The 17,939-nt window shown below is 37.9% G+C and overlaps 1 protein-coding gene across 1 annotated transcript in view; it reads right to left on the minus strand.

Annotated features, from left to right (window-relative positions):
• CIT (citron rho-interacting serine/threonine kinase) overlaps positions 1 to 17,939 on the minus strand; it is a 3,433,971-nt gene that overhangs the window by 3,312,668 nt on the left and 103,364 nt on the right. Inside the window, exon 4 of the mRNA XM_044069760.1 lies at positions 5,777 to 5,952. Within this exon, the coding sequence (XP_043925695.1) occupies positions 5,777 to 5,952 (176 nt within the window). The remainder of the gene's footprint in view (positions 1 to 5,776; positions 5,953 to 17,939) is intronic.

Consider the following 17,939-nt stretch of genomic DNA (forward strand, 5'->3'; position numbering starts at 1 on the left):
GTGAGCATTGTGGACTTTAGAATTACTAGGAAAGAGTTCAGAATGGAAACATCTAGGATAGGACACCAAGTGCCTTCTTTTTTTTAGAACTAGGAAAAGCCTGGAATAAAAGTCCCTGGCCTACCTGCTGAGCAGGGACTGATTCTATTTCTCCCAGATGAGACAAAGACAAAATTTGTTTTTCTACTTCTGCCCTTTGCTTTGGAGGAACGTCTGGGAATCCCATGGGAGCTAGAAAGGTGCGGAAAGAAAACTTGTGCCCTAGGGACACCATTCTGAGCACCCATTTGTCGTCTGTGATAATGGCTCAGACATCTGCAAAAAGGGCCAACCTTCCTCCTAAAGGACTCTCCAGGCAAGCAAGAACAGGCAAAAGTTGTAAAAAGTCATTGAGAGTGTTTTGACTGAGATGCAGGCTTGGAGCTTCCCCCCTTAGAAATGGAAGCCTGCCAACGCCTAGACCTTTGAGGGGTAGCCGCCTGTCCCCTAGAAGATTTGTAACCTCTAGTCCTGGAACGGTTCTGTCTGCTGGTATCAGGAAAGGTCCAACTCTTGGAAGGGTAATTCCTGCTAAAGCGAGGAGGTTGCACTTGTAAAACATACTTAACAGTTTGCATGGACTTGGCCTTATCCTCCATCTTCTTAAGTACCTCCTCTGCTTTGCTGCCAAAAAGACTGTCTTTATGCAAAGGTGCATCCATAGCCTTGACAGGTTCTGGAAGAGGCTGTTCTATGAGCCAAGCATGCCTTCTAATAACAGATCCAGTAGCCATAGCCCTGCTGGAGGCTTCAAGGATGTCAAAACCACAATGCAAAGAATGCTCATTGACCAGACTGGAGGAATTCGGTAAATCCTGCATGTCTTTACACTCTGCCAAAAGAGGTACACACTTGCTATCTAGACTTAATAGCCTCCAAGGTGTGCTGCTTGTACTTCAGCATATGAAAAAGACAATTGGTATTCCTAATAGCTAGGGTGGCAGAGGAATAAACTTTCTTGCCCCACCTATCTAGCTTCCTAGATTCCCTGTCAGAGGGAACAGGATTCCTGGTAACAGTGGCATTACCTCCTTTGTGAATCAAAGACCCTGTAGCACCTGTCAGGTTTCCTGGGAGCAGGAGGAACCGAATTTGGAGTCAAGGAATTTTCCAGAAAAACATCAACAACTTCCAACACAGGAGGAATACCAAGAGGCTTATGCGGAGGCAAATCCAGAAAGTCCCTAATCCATTTCTTAGATTGGGGATAATCCTGACTTTCCCATTTAAAATGTTCCCTGAGGGAATTTAAAGCATCACCAAAAGAGAAATCTTCTAAAGGAGAGGCTGAAGGAATGGACTCCTCTGCATCTGAATCCTCAAAAGGAGAAAAAGCCTGAGAAAATTACTCTTCATCAGCAGAAATGCTGGAAGAATCAGAACCTGAGCAGGACAAAACCTCAGGAGAAACATCCCTACTCCTTTTAGGAGGAGGAGGCTGAGAACCCCTAATAAGAGTCAACAAGTCATTAGCCATTTTAACCATTTGGGATTGAAGGGAACGAGAAGAAACTGGAGCCTGCCTTTTCACAGGCTTACGAATTGAAGATTTACCTGCAAGCCTGAAGGACTCGGGAGACCTGGCAACTGCCGAAGTTGCAGCCGAAGTCAAAGGAAGACGTTTGCTGTCAGAATGCAAAACGGAGGCCTCTGACACCAGAGTCAGCTTAGCTGTTCCAGCTCCAGCAGAAGAGGCGACTGGCAACAGGTTGGAAGGCAAAATGGAGGCCGAAGGCTTAAGGGACTCTGACTCAATCAAGGACTGCGGTTGTACATCTGCGGACTGCAGGGACTGCAAAGGCGTCCTACTGGCTATCACCTGACTGATGACCAACTTAACATCATCCGAAGACTTAGCTTTCTGAGACCTGTCGCGGTCCCTATCCTTGCGTTTCTTCAGAATATCCGAAGCCTGAAGACCATCGGACACCATACCAATTAATTTAGGCCAAACTCCTAAACGCCTAGCCAAAATCTTTGCCTAAAGACGAATAGTATGCGGATTAAAGGAGGCACAGAGATCACAATTGGGAACGTTGTGGTCAAGGCCTAAACAAATAATGCAATAGGAATGAAAATCTCTATGGGGAATCTGCTTTCCACAGTTAAGTCAATTATTAACTTTTTCTGGCATTCGTTAAGGCAAGAAAAGAGGATCCCCAACAGGGTTACTTAGCTGTAGTAGACATCAGCTCTTGTAGTCGGAAACCAACAAAGGTAAATTGCCGACTGGCACTCGTGCATGAAAAGCTTCTGCTTCGGGCTCCGCAGCAAGTAAGACTGAGGAAGTGACATCGGCTGCCCCCTTTTGTATTGGACACCCTGACGTCCTTTACAACCGACGGCAACCAATGTCATTTTTACTTACCTTTGGTATTCTGGCTGACCAAGGGCTACCGGGAACCGGATAATCCATTAGTTAGGACTGCAACAGTGAAACAGGATGAACATCTTGATAATATACATGAGTTTAGAAAGACAACTGTTTTATGATAATAACCCTAGAGCACAAAAACGTTTAGTACAACTCAGGCAACAGAAAGTAGAAAGAGCTATCGCCAAGCATATGAAGCCTATAACAAAGAAGGTAACAAGAGATCATGTACAGGTATTAGAAATATTTTGGAAATTCTGTTAAGTCTGCATAAAGCATAGAAATATGGAAATCAAGAAAATATATAAATGGAAATATTTATGGAAGAATTAAATATGCCAATGTTAGAGATAAATAAGGCTCAATTAATGACAGTTATGATAGGAGGAGATGAGATAAAAACTGTGATGTATAACCAATCTACAGGAAAATCCCCAGGAATAGATGGTATTCCTGTGCAAGCTTGGCAGCTAAGAGGGAAAAAAACTGAAAGCTCTGGAAGGCTTTGTTTAACAGTATTTTAAGAGGAGAAGTACCAACATCCTGGAAGAAAGCAGTGGTAGCTGTAATACCTAAAGAGGGTAAAGATCGATCAGGAGCAGCTTCTTACAGATCCATTTCAATTCTAAACCATGATTATGAAGTGTTCAAGTCTATAATGGCTAAAAGAATGGTAAACATGCCAAAATTGATTCAATGTGGTTTTGTGGAGGGGAGGCAAACATTTGACAACATTAACAGAATTCGGATGATCCAGAGGGTAGCAGAACGTAAGAAAATACCATTTGTGTTGGTGGGTCTTGATGAAGGGAAAACATTTGACAGAGTAAGCTGGGACTTTATGAGCAGGGCAATGGAAGTATTTGCATTTCCTGGAAAAATAAGGTTGATTAGGAGGATATATGAGGGATCAGAGGTGAAAATTAAAGTAAGCAGGGTCATCTCTGATAATTTTTGTTTGAGCAGAGGAACCAGGCAGGGGTGTCCTCTTTCCCCTTTGTTATTTGCATTATATTTAGAACCACTGGTCAAGAAAATAAGGGACTCAGAAATTCAAGGATATAATTTGTATGGTAGTCAAGAAACATTGGCTCTATTTGCAAATATTATTTTATACCTGACAAAACCAGAGAAAGACATTACAGTGTTGTGGAACATTTTGAGACAGTTTCAAATCTTTTCAGGATACAAAATTAATGAAGCTAAAAACAAAGGCAATAGTGGTAAATTATGCACCCACACATGAATTGGTTCAGCAACACCCACATTTATGGGGACATGATAATGATTCTGGTGTAGCAGCTAAGGATATGTGGGAAGAGCCTAAACAAAAGACAATAGAAAAACTGAGAAAATGGAAGCTTTGTTGTATGATTATGGATAGGAAGATACAAGCAGTTAAAATGTTTTAGCACAGTTAGTCTTATACGCAAGTCAGGCATATTTTTAGCAACCAAAGTAAAAGTTGTGGATAGCGATTACTAAAGAGCTGAAGGACATTATTTGGGAAGGGAAGATAGCAAGAGTCAAGTGGGATAAGCAGATTCTTCCAGAACAGGGCGGATTGGTATTACCTGATTTTGAAGGAATATTTTAGAGCTACATAGGTAAGGCTCCTATACATAGCATGAGCAGAAAACTATTATCCGTGGAAAGAGATGATGAAGAAATAGGGTGGAAGCTCAAGAAAAAAGGAGAGACTAGGATTTTTGGATGCATGCCTTTAAGGAGAATACCAACAATCATAGAGAATTATGTATCTATAAAGTAGGAGAAAGTATTTTAAGAACTAAGCCAACATAGGAATGGAGAAAGGAAATTATGCCAATAGGGATAACTGCAATTAGGGATACAGACAACAGGCAAGAGGGAGCTGGAATTTATTAGAGTAAACTGGCAAAGGAACCAAGGTGCTGGCATCAAATAACTAGAGAAGGAAGGCGACAGAATGGAAAGATGCCAAGAATTTATTTGGACTGCAGGTTAGAGATTGATAAAAATCCTTAATAGGGAAGCCAAAGTATAGACAAAGAGAAAGAAATAGGGGAGTCCTAAAACGAAAGACCAACACTCGTAGAGTTTTTAGTAGAATATAGAACAGAAGCAGCCATTAAAAAAAGGAATAATTAGAGCATATAAAATATTGCATGATAACTGTAAGAATCAATCAGAGGTTAGAAAGGATTGGGAAGAGAGATTGGATAAGCAATTCACTAAGAAACAATGGGAGGATATATGTATGTCGCCCAAATAGAGAATAAAATCTAAAAGATTTAGGATTTTTGCTTGGAAATGTTTATACAGATATTTTTATACCCAAAGAAGACTCCAGAAAATATTTTCCTCAAATAGACAACAAATGTTGGAGGTGTGATGGGGAAGAACGAGGTAATTAGAACATATTTTCTGGGAGTATGGTGAGTTGGTTGACTGTAACCATTCCCTGCAGGATGCACTGTAGGAGAAGATGGGTGGACATCTTAGTGTGACAAGGGAGATGATTTTTCTGAGCTTTGATACAGAATTGGAATTACCTAGACATGGTAAGGCCCTGCTGTGTATAATTATGGTGGCTGCCAAAAAAAAAGCAATTACTACAAAATGGAAATCAAATCAAAGCCAACTACACTAGTAGTAGTGAATTAGTAAGAGAGATAAAACTGGAACTGAAATCTTTAGAAATGGGTAGGAGCAAACTACATAGTAAAAATGGGAACTGTGGAAACAATATATACAGGGGAGGAATGAGATTTAAGAGAGGGCAGGACTTAAATGAACTTTGTAATGTTTGACTGAAAATGATTGGGTAGATTACAAGTGATGAATAATGTTTGCAACTGGGAGTGTGTCAGTATGGTTTGTGTTGTAAAATGCTTGCAATTAGGATTGTGTCAGTGTGGTTTGTTTTCTTTTATATAAATGTATTACTGTCTTGTTTCTTGTTTAAAAAAGGGCAGGAATTGAATAATTTATGCAACATTACTTAGGTGATACAATATATAGCAATATATGTGAAGTACACTGTAAATGTGAACTTAATACAGTTTGATTACTTTTATATAAATGTAAATGTGCCTATGTCACAAGCAATAATTCAATAAAGGTGTTTAAAAAAATAAGACTACTAAAAGTGCACCCACAACAATATATGATTAAGCTGAAAATAGCCAAAGTCAAAACAGTGAGACACATGAAATTAGGTTTAAAACAAGATGAGAATTCACAAAAAGTGACTTATTCAAGGTTATCCACGGAGCAGCTGTGCTTATGAAATGCAAAATATGAACCCATTGGTCCTAGTTTGAATTCTAAGGAACAAAAGGTATCGAGCTTTTCAAGTCAAACAAAAATGTGTTGCCTTACATTGGCTTGTGCCAGCACTGACTGCTTTTCCATCACCTTCATGGCGTATATATCACCAGTTGATTTTTCACTAACCACCTTAACTTCAGCAAAATGTCCACGACCAACAACTCCTCTTATTTCAAAGTCATCAGCAGTGGGCTGCAACTTTTTTAAATCAGAAACCGTGTTTGAATCTAAGGAAAAGGAAAGAAAACATTTTGATCAAGACTGAATTTCTAGCAAAAAACAAAAATATCAATTTTTGAGGTCATTTACCCTGCACATACATTCACTTATTTGTCAATTTCAAACTGTCCCACTGATCTTAAGCCAGTACCCTGACCACATGTTATGTTCAAGTATAATAGCAGTCCATTCATCTTCTACCATGAGAAATTCCGTCAACCTATAGTGTCCAGTGTTGTACAGTATCCCAATCAACAGTCCCACTACCCTGGGTAAAATATTTATCAATACAACCAGTTTCTGTTCTCAATGCTTCAGCTTCACATGCATAACACTATAAAACAAAGGCATCCTAGAGCCAAGAATTTACTGCAGCAATTCTCAGTGTCATTCTGGGATTCAGGACACTCTACAGCAAATGTGGATAAGTAAGGCACATCAATGATATACCAAGTATAATCCTGGAACCAGGACAGAGAAGCCACAGAGGAGTGGTAGTACATTCCCAATACCAAGCTGGAATGAGGGGGAATGGCTAGCAGCCCATTCCCTATATCAAGTTAGACCTATGAAATGGCCAGCAGCCCATTGTCCTTACAATGCCGAAGTAAAATAGTTAGCAGCCAATTACCCAGTGCAACCCTGGAACCATGGAATGACTGGCAGCTTACCATGCTTGATAGTAGCATCTTAGAACAGATTGTACTAAACCAAATAACACTAAATAGAAAAGGCACATCATCCAGGAGCTAAAAGTAAAGAATGTGCATCATTGTCATCTTTCAGGGGTGCATATAAAATAACATCACTGTCTGTGGTTATAATCAGCACACAACAATGTCATTGTGGAACAAATACTTGGCACTTCCTCAGTGCTATCATTCAACTAGGGATGTATCCCACAATTGTAACGAACCATATTGTTTTAAGCATCACTACAACCTCACTGTAGAAATCATTGACCAATTTAATCCATAAAGAAAATATTTCCACTATATGCTACAAATCCCTTTTCAACTGTATCAAGTTTCATAATAAACTCCCTAGATATCAGTACACCATTGTACATCCTACAATTCAATATTAAAAAGCTAAATGTGAAAGACCCTGCAAATGCCATGACACTCCCTCTCTTATTTCTGAATCCGTTACACTTACAAATATAAGACAGACTCTCTACCAATTCGAGGAAGCTGACAGTATGGCTCGTTCCTCATCAGCACCACATCTTCATGGTGTTCAGACATATCCAGTGGGAGTGTCACTATATGATCTTTAATCAGAAAGGTAAGCACCATTCACAAAACTGGATGCAAAACATATTAGTTCCCCAACAAAAGATTTGGCTTACAGTGCATAGTACAACTGCAGGCAATATACATACACAGTATGAGTTTTATAGTACAGGTGATCCAACACTGAATGCAATATCCCGAGGTAAGATTAGCAGTGCACTACAGGCAGACCACCAAAATAGTAAAGGCAACATCCCTTAATGAAATATTTGGATGGAAGTAGTATTACGCAAAAGCAATATCCCTTTCAACGAGCAGTATAATTCCAGTGTTGAAACCCACTGATGACAAAGGCACTTATACTGAAGCCCAAACCCTGTAATGTCACCACAGCAGAGATGTTAACCTTGGTGAAGCCAGCCCAATACTACAAGAGGTTTTTCCCCATACATCATGGTATAATGAACCCATGATTGCCGAATTCCAGGAGCTAGCTTGGGGGGGGGGGGATAAGTGGGATGCAACAGCCAATGGGATTCCAGAAGGCTGGCTGGGGCGAATAAGCGGGATGCAGCAGCACATGGGTTACTCTCCCATCCCTGGGAGAAAATAAGATGTTTGTTTCTAATAGGGGCTGTGCTAATGTACTCCTTTACACACACCACATGCATTCATAAGCCTATCAAGGCATAATTCATAAATAAGGAAAAGCTGAGATAGAGGTTGAACTCCCTTCTCTAAATTTTTCTTGTCTATTTCTTCCACCAAAGCATACCCATATGGGCCATTATTCCCAGTGCAGGTGGCAATGATGCTAGGCAGAAGTACAGTAATTGGCTTGTTTTTGTGCATCCCTCATCCAGCCACCCACAAAATGCCAAGAGTGAAAGAAAGAAGAGTATAAGAAATGACATGCGTTTTAGCCGTACATGTAAGACTAGGTGGAGGAATTAAAGAATGAAGTTCTCACCATATTCTTTGTATCGGACAGGGCCTTATACAATGGGCAACAGCTAGGATCTCCTTCCTAAGATCTCTGTCATGAAATCTTTAAATTTCTCTCACTCCCATTTTTGGCACAATTTTTCCCCATATAATCATCACAACATTTTAGGTTAGACTCTTACAGAGCTTAGAAGGGAACCATCTGAAAGAAAAAAAAACACTAGCAATGAAGACCTGCAATAACTGAAGTGGGGAGAAAAGCAGAAGCAGATTGAGGAAGTATCCGACAACTATGCAAGATGGAAAGACAAGAGGCGTAAACAGAGCTGCAAAAAGCCCTTTCCAAGATCAAATGATATAGTGACTACTCCCATATCTGTAACGTTTTACTGCAAGCATTATACAACACATCCCAAGAGTAGAAAGAGTCAGAGAAACCAAGAAGTAAAAACTCAGAAGGCTGCACATAACTAGCAAAAAGAAAGGGGAACAACGGAAGAGATGTCTAAATAACAGTGCATAATAAAAGCTATGCACCAATGACAAAATGACTGTGGCGCAAATACCCACAATGGGCACTTAGACTTAGAAGTGACCCTAGACTGTGTTGGCAAACCCATTTGGGTATACTGTTATGGTAACTGTCAATCAGTCCCTATGGTGAAGGGGACAAAAGTGACATTACCTTCCCTAACTCACATATTTAAGTAAAATCCAAGATGAATGCACATATATGGGCCTTGGAATCTTCTTCAGAAAGAACATAGATAATAAACTAATGTCAAACAGTTCAAAATTCCTTCAGAGGAAAACACATACGTGTATTTGTCTAAAGGAGACACAATTACGGTTGTCTGCAAACTAGGGTCAGCAGCTCTGAAATGAACCTGGCAAATGTTCTAGGCACTAAAAAAGATCATTTGTGTAAAAAATTACTGTGATAGTAGAGGTTTGCGGAGACCACTGGTGCAGCATTCTTGCTATTAGGACTTTACCAATATCCAAACTTCTGGAACTTACAATCTTACCTCATCATGGAATACACCTAGACCATAGTACATCAGTACCTTACAGTATAAAGCAGGGATTTGCCTAGGCTATCTTAAAGTGATTTCTTGCCCCACAGACTGAGGATAGACCCTCTAGAATGAATTTAAAGCCAAAGGGATGACATACACAAGCGGTTAGAGGGGTACATAGATATATATAGACAACTTGGGGCAAAGCAAATAAAGGAAAGAAGGGGTGGAGGAGTAATGAGGTTTCCCCAACCATTACCTACACCTGTCTAAACAAACTCTCTTATAGAAAAGGGTGAAGGAAGGATAAAATATTTTGGGTATCCCACCCCAAACTAAGATGCCTATAAAGGAAAGGGATGGTGGGAGAGTAAGTACTGCAAATGTATTTACTATTGGGTTATGTTCCTACATATCTGGACTAAATGTTTCATCAGAATCAATACTGCTGTAGTTCTCACTACTGGGACAATTCTCACAGCTTTAGACAGATATGTTGGTTTCAGCACTGTTGTCTGTCCTACAAGACAGCTATAACAAAGCCCACCATAGCTCTAGGCCTGTAATAGGTTGTGAAGATGTTAACCAATGTCCAGGTGTCTGCTTCCAGAATGGCTGGAGTATTAACTTCCTTTAGGAAGACCATAGTAGTGGAAGTGTCCCTGGAACTATGAGCCTTTGACTGAGCCTACTAACTTTTTACCTTGAGATGCTTAACAAACCTGAATTCACCGAGACAGTGCATTTGGACATAGGCTTACCCTTTACTTTATCAAAAGAAATAAATGGTTAGTTTTCCTAAAGTCCCTGGTTCTGTGCATGCAAGATTTTTAGCTTGAGGTTTTGGGAAGAAAGCAGAAAGCTGTTAAATCCGAATGAGGGAGGATTCTGTCAGTACTTTGGCATGGAAGAGGACAGGTTCTCAGGCTCATCCTATCCTTATGAAAAATTAGGCATGCACAAGATAGTTTGAAATTCAGACACTTCTAGATGAAGTGATAGCCATGAACACAACAGTTTTTCACTTTTAAGTAATTAACAGGTGTAGAGGCTACTGGCTCAAATGGATCTTGCTTAAAATTTCTAGGAAATTAATTTAGGTCCTGGGGAGTAGCAGCCCTTTTCCTTATTGGTCTCAAAGAACTCCTTATAAGACTGTTTTCACTGGTCTCAACATGGTTAAGAGCATATCCAATGGTAAACAGGCTGAAATGGCAGAGAAGAAGTGGACTTTTAACAGATGTGCAACTCAAGCCTGAACCATACAGCTTACAAGTATCAGGGGCACCACTATGTTTCTCAGATCCTGCCCTGTTGCTCAAAAGTCTAGAAATATTTCAGTTTGGATACAGATTACCCTGTGGCTGGCTTTCTTGCTTCCATAATAATACTGAACAGTACTGGTGACTAAAAGGCATCAAGATGAGATCATCCATAGAGTGAGTTGTAGTGTCAGACTTGGGTGTATGACAGTTACCCTGTTTTAGAGGGTCCATCATTGTTGATAGCACCTGATATTTCCTCCTGGATGTTTCTATGTGGGGAGGACCAGTGCTGCATTAACAAAAGGGTGCTCTCAAGAGCATCTTAGACTTCTCTTTCCTCATTTACGCATTCATACTGCAGGTCAGCAGAATTAAAGAGGAGAAATACAGAAATGGACCTCTACAGTCTATGGAGAAGGCATCTGCCTCCCAGGCTTCTTTGTAATAAACTCTTGAGCAGTAGTGTCACAGTTGCTTGTTGCACAAAGTTATAAACAGGTCAACCAGAAACATTCTCCCCTTGTGCACCAACTGATGGAAGAGATCCAGTATCCACTTGTGTTAGTCTGCCTATGACCAGCTTAAATGATCCGCCACAATATCTTTCTGCAAAGGTGTGTAGACTACCTTCACAGACTGTTATTGAAAGCGCAGATCCCAGGGAGTTAAGCCAGACCTGCAAACTGTTCAATACCCTGTCCCCTTTTTCCTTCAAAAACAACCAATTCACAATACACCAAGATGAACCAAGATTTCAGAGTTCTTGGCAAATAAGGCATATGGGGAATTTAAACTATTAAAGCCTGTTCTTTTAAATTATTAGTAGGAAAGTTCTATGGGCCTAACACAGATGACAACTCAACAGGCACAAGTCTTTAAAGCCATATTAATGAACAAAACACAGAGTGTACCATATTATAACCGAGGAGAGATTTTAATAAGTATTAAATCCCTTAATAAAAAAACATCAGTAGGTCTAGCTATACAACTTAGGTCCTCTATATTAAAACAATGGTTGATGAGCTACACCTTATAGATTGTTGGAGAAAATTCTATCCCAAGGACCTAGAGTATACATTTACTGCATCTTCAGAAGGTACAGCTAGCAGAAATTATTTTACATTAATTTCAACTTCCCTGTTTCACGAACCACTATAGAGCTCACCCCTTACCCATAGTCTGTTCACTATATTGTCAAGATGACCTTAATTTAAAAAAAATAAATAACCACCTTGCAATTCCATCCTGGAAAATAAATCCCTTCATTCTTAAAATCCATGCACTACAACCAAAAAAACTTAAACATAAGATAATTCAGCCAGAAGTCCTACACTGGCTCAATGGGGATGATTCAAATTGATTTCACAGCATCCTTAGCAAGGGAAAACAAAATACAAAAGACAAAGTGAACGTGATCGTTTTCTGCACAATGTGAAAACTGGAAACTGGTCACAAAAAAAGGGTTGAAAGATCTACATTTAGGTATTAGAAATTTTTACAAAAAGACACTACTAAGAAATCTTCACCATCATAAGATTAAAGAATCCTGGGAAAGATACAAGACATTCTACTGTGCCCAAGATTTCACTTTGCAAAAACTCACTGCTAAAAGAGTGAAAGAAAAAGAAAGAAAGAAATGTACATTGCAACTTTAGTAAATGAAAACAAGGTATTGACCTCAAATCATGAGGACATTAATAATATCTTAATTCAGGTCTATTATAGACCTACTAATAAAACATATATTAAAAATATATCTGCAACCTCAGATTTGCTAACAACCTTAAATATTAAACAACTGCCCTTAAAAGAGATACACACGTTATACCAAAACAAGAGGCTGAAGTCTCTGCAGCCATATTACCCTCAGGGAAAGCACTGGGTTTAAGATGTTTTCACCCCAACTTCTATAAAGCACACATTTACTTATAAAACCCCTTAAGAGTCTTTACTGAGTAGCTTGCATTCATTATAAAGTCCCCAAAAATCCCTAGCTGCAAAATACTAATGTTTCCAAAACCTCCCAGAAGCTAAACACCCATTTCATTACAACAATTAAAAATTAAAATCTTTGCAAAAATCATTCCTAATAGAGTGTTAAACATTGCTAATATCACATCTTTATGCCAAAAATGTTCATAAAGCAGACAACAGGCAGTCCAGACCTTATCACAATATGGTTAAATATGCAAAGGCAGCATTGGCAACAAAATGCTAACACAGTTGCCAATAATGTGGACTTGAACATTCAGTTCCTTATCCAAGCTTTCAATTCCCTATCTTGGGACGGGACTTTATTTGCAAATTACTAGTACACTTACAACTCCCAAATTCATTTAATCTCCAAATGTAAATTACTTTTTAATAACCCCACAGTGTGTCTATACTAATGGCATATTATCAATAGTTGCACTTCTAAAACATGGGGGCTTGAGACAGGGCTGCCCACCGTCTCCTCTACATTTTAAACTAGTCATAAAAGTATATACCAAATATCTAAATCAAAAATGTAAACAATTTCAGATAAATATCCAATGTCAAATGCCCAGTCTCATCCTGGTTTGCTGACAAATGTGTGGTTTGGGATACCCAACCCCAAATAAGCTATAACAAAATAATATCAACCTTCAAGGACTTTGAAACCGTAACAGGATTGGAAATCAACCTCCAAAAATCTACTACACCTGCTTTCATAGGTTTCCAAGATTAGCCTCTATTCTGTAGCAGATAAAGAACAATGGAACTTAGTAATGGAGTGTACATAGTTGGGCATAAAATTAGCCTTTGAACCCTCTACAATTCCGGAAGCCACCTGTAACCATCATACCTTCACATATGCAACAAATTAACATGTAAATCCTTCCTCCTTTCCTAATAAAAAGAAAAATGATCAAAATGTTTATTTTGCCAAAATTATTTTCATTATGAGATCTCTTTATAAAACCAAATATATAAGAAAATTCCAGTCATTAAATGCTTAGTTTTCTGAGGGACAAAACACACCCCATGAATAAGCAGCAAGAAGCTTTTGTTGCCTAAACAATTAGATGGAGTAGGCCTACCTTACCTTCAGAAATACTACTACTGGCTACTGAAAGAAATTGTCATTATGGAAGACATAGTATCTTAGCTCATTCCCAAAAGAAAACAAAATTTCGGATCTGAGTTTGGAAAACACGGGTGATAAATTAAACTTTTGAATGGAAAAAGCAAATACTTAAAGGGATCCTATGGATCAGATATGGAACCTAAAACTTTTAATGGAAGCAGAATAAAGATATTGAGGTAACTGGGCCAAAGCAGGGTTTATTTTCTTTACAGATTTATGGAACATAGACAATCACAAGATCATAGATTTAACAACTCTATTTTTCCAACTTCATGAACACAAAGCTCTTATAGTGGCAATATCTACAAATGCAACATATTGTCTTTAAACAGAACATAGATCAATGGGCTAAACAGAATGAATGTATTAGATTAATTATAAGAGTTAAAATGAACATTTCATAACTACATTGGGACATTTAAAAGTTAACCAGTTTTATAAATTACATTAACTCTCCACACAATGATATTATCACAGAAATCTCAAATAAACATGCAAAGATAAATAGGCTGTTTCCCCATACACACACACAGGACTTCGCAATATACACGGCACACAGTTAAGGCCAACATTCCTACCATACACCAATTCACGATGTTCGGATTACTACATCCAAGGAATCATCAACTCAGCAGATTATTATAAAACAGGATTAAGATCACCGACAACTGTTGGCACTAATCTCACATCTCCGGACAACCTTTGTATGATTTGACTTTATTCTGTTATAAAAAGATACATGGCTAACCATTACTGAAGATCGCCAATGTGCTACTAGGACTTACACCTAGTATAAACTTCTTCTTTTAGACTATTTTGGTCCACCCAACCTAATACTTATGGGACCCAGCCACATTATAAATGGATTAAAATGGTCTGCTTTTCACTCATCATCTTTATTTTTAAATACTGGAAAAAATTATACCAACAATCGGAATGATCATTTCGTAAAGTTTATTAACAGATTCACTGGATGGGCCCCCCCTGCCACATACCAGACATAATGGACAGGAATAATTGTGAAATAATTTTCATATACATGATTTCAAACAATCATGCAATTTCCCCAGTCTAAAATGTTTTTATCTAATCTGACTGTATATTTTTTAGAAGGTTGCAATTCAAGTGGGAGTTTATAATGCACTAAGGACATCAAATGTGTTCTCATGTATTAATATTTTACATGTTCACTACACTAGATGTAGGATCAGAGATATAGAACTTGTTCAGTACATGCGGATTCTTTTGAATGTTTTTATGATTTGCCAATCTTAACTATTATTAAGATGTATTTATTAACTAACGACATTTTGGTCTTGATATACATTTACAATTTTAGTTACAATTTCATATTTTTTTTTTAGATGAGTCGACTTTAGTGTTAAATTGTTATAAAACTATATTCCTCAATTTTATCTTGTATGTTTGTATTCTACGGCTATACTATAAGTTGAAATTAGTTTATTAAAAATACAAGACCTTGTCTCCTCTGGTTTGTTGACATCGTCATTGTAGCATTGTCTGTCACCTTTTGCAAGGTACTGTCTCTCCACATTTGGCTGAAGACTTTGTGGACCTGAATCAAGGTCAACCTTTCTTTCACATGTATGTTTTTTGCCCCTTTGGGAAACATCCCATACACTCTGTAATTTCAGGTCCTTTTTGAAGACTTCACAAGCCATTTCCAAAGCATCTGTCTTAATAGTGTGATTGGAACATTCCTAAGAGAGACAGAAACCTATGTTCAAACAGTTCTGTGTGGCCTGCTATTCCAGTTGTTTGGCCATAGAGGGGTGGAATAATTTCTTCTACTGACTGAATGGTGAGTCTAAGTAAATCTTAAGTACCACTGATGCTTTTGCATATATAGTCTTGAGATATCATCCAGATAATGGATTCTATGTATCTAGCACCATAAGGTACCATAAGGTACTCTTCTTGCTGTTCTATGCTTCTGACCTGCATGCTAAAGGAAATGAGTCTGATTGCTTTCCATTTTCTCTGGGGGCAGTAAGGATTTCTGTAGCCTGGGGCCTTGCAGTTTGCCTTAAAAATAACCTCTCGGAGGTCAACAGGCTATTTTTATTTTTTTAAATAAAAGACATCCTTATTAAATTAGCACTAATGACATAAGCAATCATACATTTATATAAATGAAAACAAACCATGTTGACATTTTTAGTTGCAAACATTACACATCACTTATAATCGACCCAGTCATTATCAGTCAGACAATGCATAGCTCATTCAAATCCTGGCATCTTTTATTTTATTTATTTATTTATTTTACATTTGTTAACTGGAAAGGTCCGACTGGATATTTGTCCATTTTCAGCGGAGGCCCAGGGAGAAAAGCTCCATACAGTAGACATAAGACAGACAACATAATACACTGCAAAATACAATAGAGAAATATAATCCAGAGAAATTTTTAAATATTTACATAATGAAACCATTCCACTATAAGAATAAATCAAGATAGAGGTTATACAATATATTTGTAGGTCATTTTCCAAGTTCCCAGCCCAACTTTCAAGAGGTTCATATATATTTGTGTTTCTTTGTAGGTTACATATAATGCAATCTACATTTCACTTAAGCACATGTTAGTACATAGTAATATAGGAAGGATTCAGAGACTCTGTTAAGAGACCCTAGTTGGGTGCACAGTAGTAGAGTGTGGGGAATTAGTCAAGTGTAGAGCAAGGACAGAGACATCGCAAAGTTAAGTATTGAGTAAGGTTCTTTTTAAATTGGGTTGGAGAGGGTTGTAAGGTTAGTTCTGTAGGAAGAGAGTTCCAGAATTTACCAACTGAGTTCATAAACAGAGCTTCCCCAGCTGTGTTGTTTGCTTTGAAGGTAAAAGCAAACATTTTGTTAGAGGATCGGATAGTTTTAAGGTTATGGTAGGGGGTGATTTGAGTTTTAAGATCAGTTTTAACCCACCTTCCTAATCCAAAATGTTATTTCGCATTTGCTGTTCCCATAATTACCATTTTTCCTATGTAATTTGTTCTTGCCTATCCCTAAAGATCCTACTTCCAGTTGTTTTATCTCCATTACTATAGTTACTCCTTCTAGTATAGTTGGTTTAGACTTTGATTTATATTTTCTAGTAACCGATTTTGGGCTGCCACCATAGGTAGACTCAGCAAGAGAGAAAACTTGCAGAGAAAACCAGTTTAATAAAAAGCAGAGCTTTCGGGCGTAACCCTTCTTCAATACTAATACATTCAAACACTAAACTCTAGAAGCTTAAATACAGGTCTAAAATCACATGACCAGCAGCCAAATGAAATCATGTGACAGAAAACAAATTAAAAATTAAAGACATATACATATAAATATATTAAAAGATGTGTAGATACACAGTATAAAATATTTACTTTACAATATTACGTAGCTTAACTAACACAGGTTTTAAACGGACAGTGCTATTTAAACCAGGATGAGTGTCAGCAGCTAATCTCAATATCCATTCAAATTCTTTGAGCTCAAGGCGGTTGTTGACATCACCACTTCTTTCATTTGGACATAGAGCATCAATCACTCTAAACTTAAATGTATGTGTTTCACCACAAGTTTTAATATGTTTACATAGTGCATTATTGTCACAATTTCTCCTAATTTCAGAATTATGGTCTATAACACATTCCTTAAGCTTACGTATTGTTTTCCCACGTAAAATGAACTGCATGAGATGCAGGTAGCCAAATAAACCACAAAAGTGGTGTTACAAGTAGCTGTAATTTTAAAATTAAATACTTGTCCATTGGCAGGATGAGTGAAAATATCACTACCATTCCCTAAGATGTAAGCACAGGCAACACAGTTAAAACATGGAAAAGTACCAGTTTTAGCAGCCAATTGTGTATAACAGGGTCTATAAAAATCTTTATAACAGAGTAAACTTTTAATCGTCCTCATATTTTTATATGTAAAATGTGGCTTGGTGCCCAATATAGTTTTTAGTTCATCCAATGCCATCAGAATGGGCCAGTTCCTGTTAATAATTTGTCTAATTGAACTTTACCTACCATTAAAAGTTGTGACGTACCTTTATTTCATGTTGAGTAATGGTGTTATTATACTGACTATCTGTGAGGCTTGACCTATCTTCCAAAAAAGTTGGTATAAGTGATGTCTGCCTAGCTTCCATTACATCAGATTTAAGCTTTGATAATAAATTCATATCATATCCACTAGAAAAAAAGTCCTCTACCATATTATCAAGTTGTGAAACAAATGTAGTATTATCAGTAGTTAGTCTACTTGCTCTAATAAATTGAGATTTTGCTACACCTTTAAAGACATGTGGCGCGTGCATACTACTGTGATGCGTATATCTTCCATTACTAACATCCTTTCTATAAATACTAGTGTTTAATATGCCATCATTCAATTGCAGTTTGACATCTAAAA

Source organism: Protopterus annectens, chromosome 4.part0, assembly GCF_019279795.1.
Source record: "Protopterus annectens isolate FY-2018-M chromosome 4.part0, PAN1.0, whole genome shotgun sequence".
NCBI classification, from domain to species: domain Eukaryota; kingdom Metazoa; phylum Chordata; order Ceratodontiformes; family Protopteridae; genus Protopterus; species Protopterus annectens.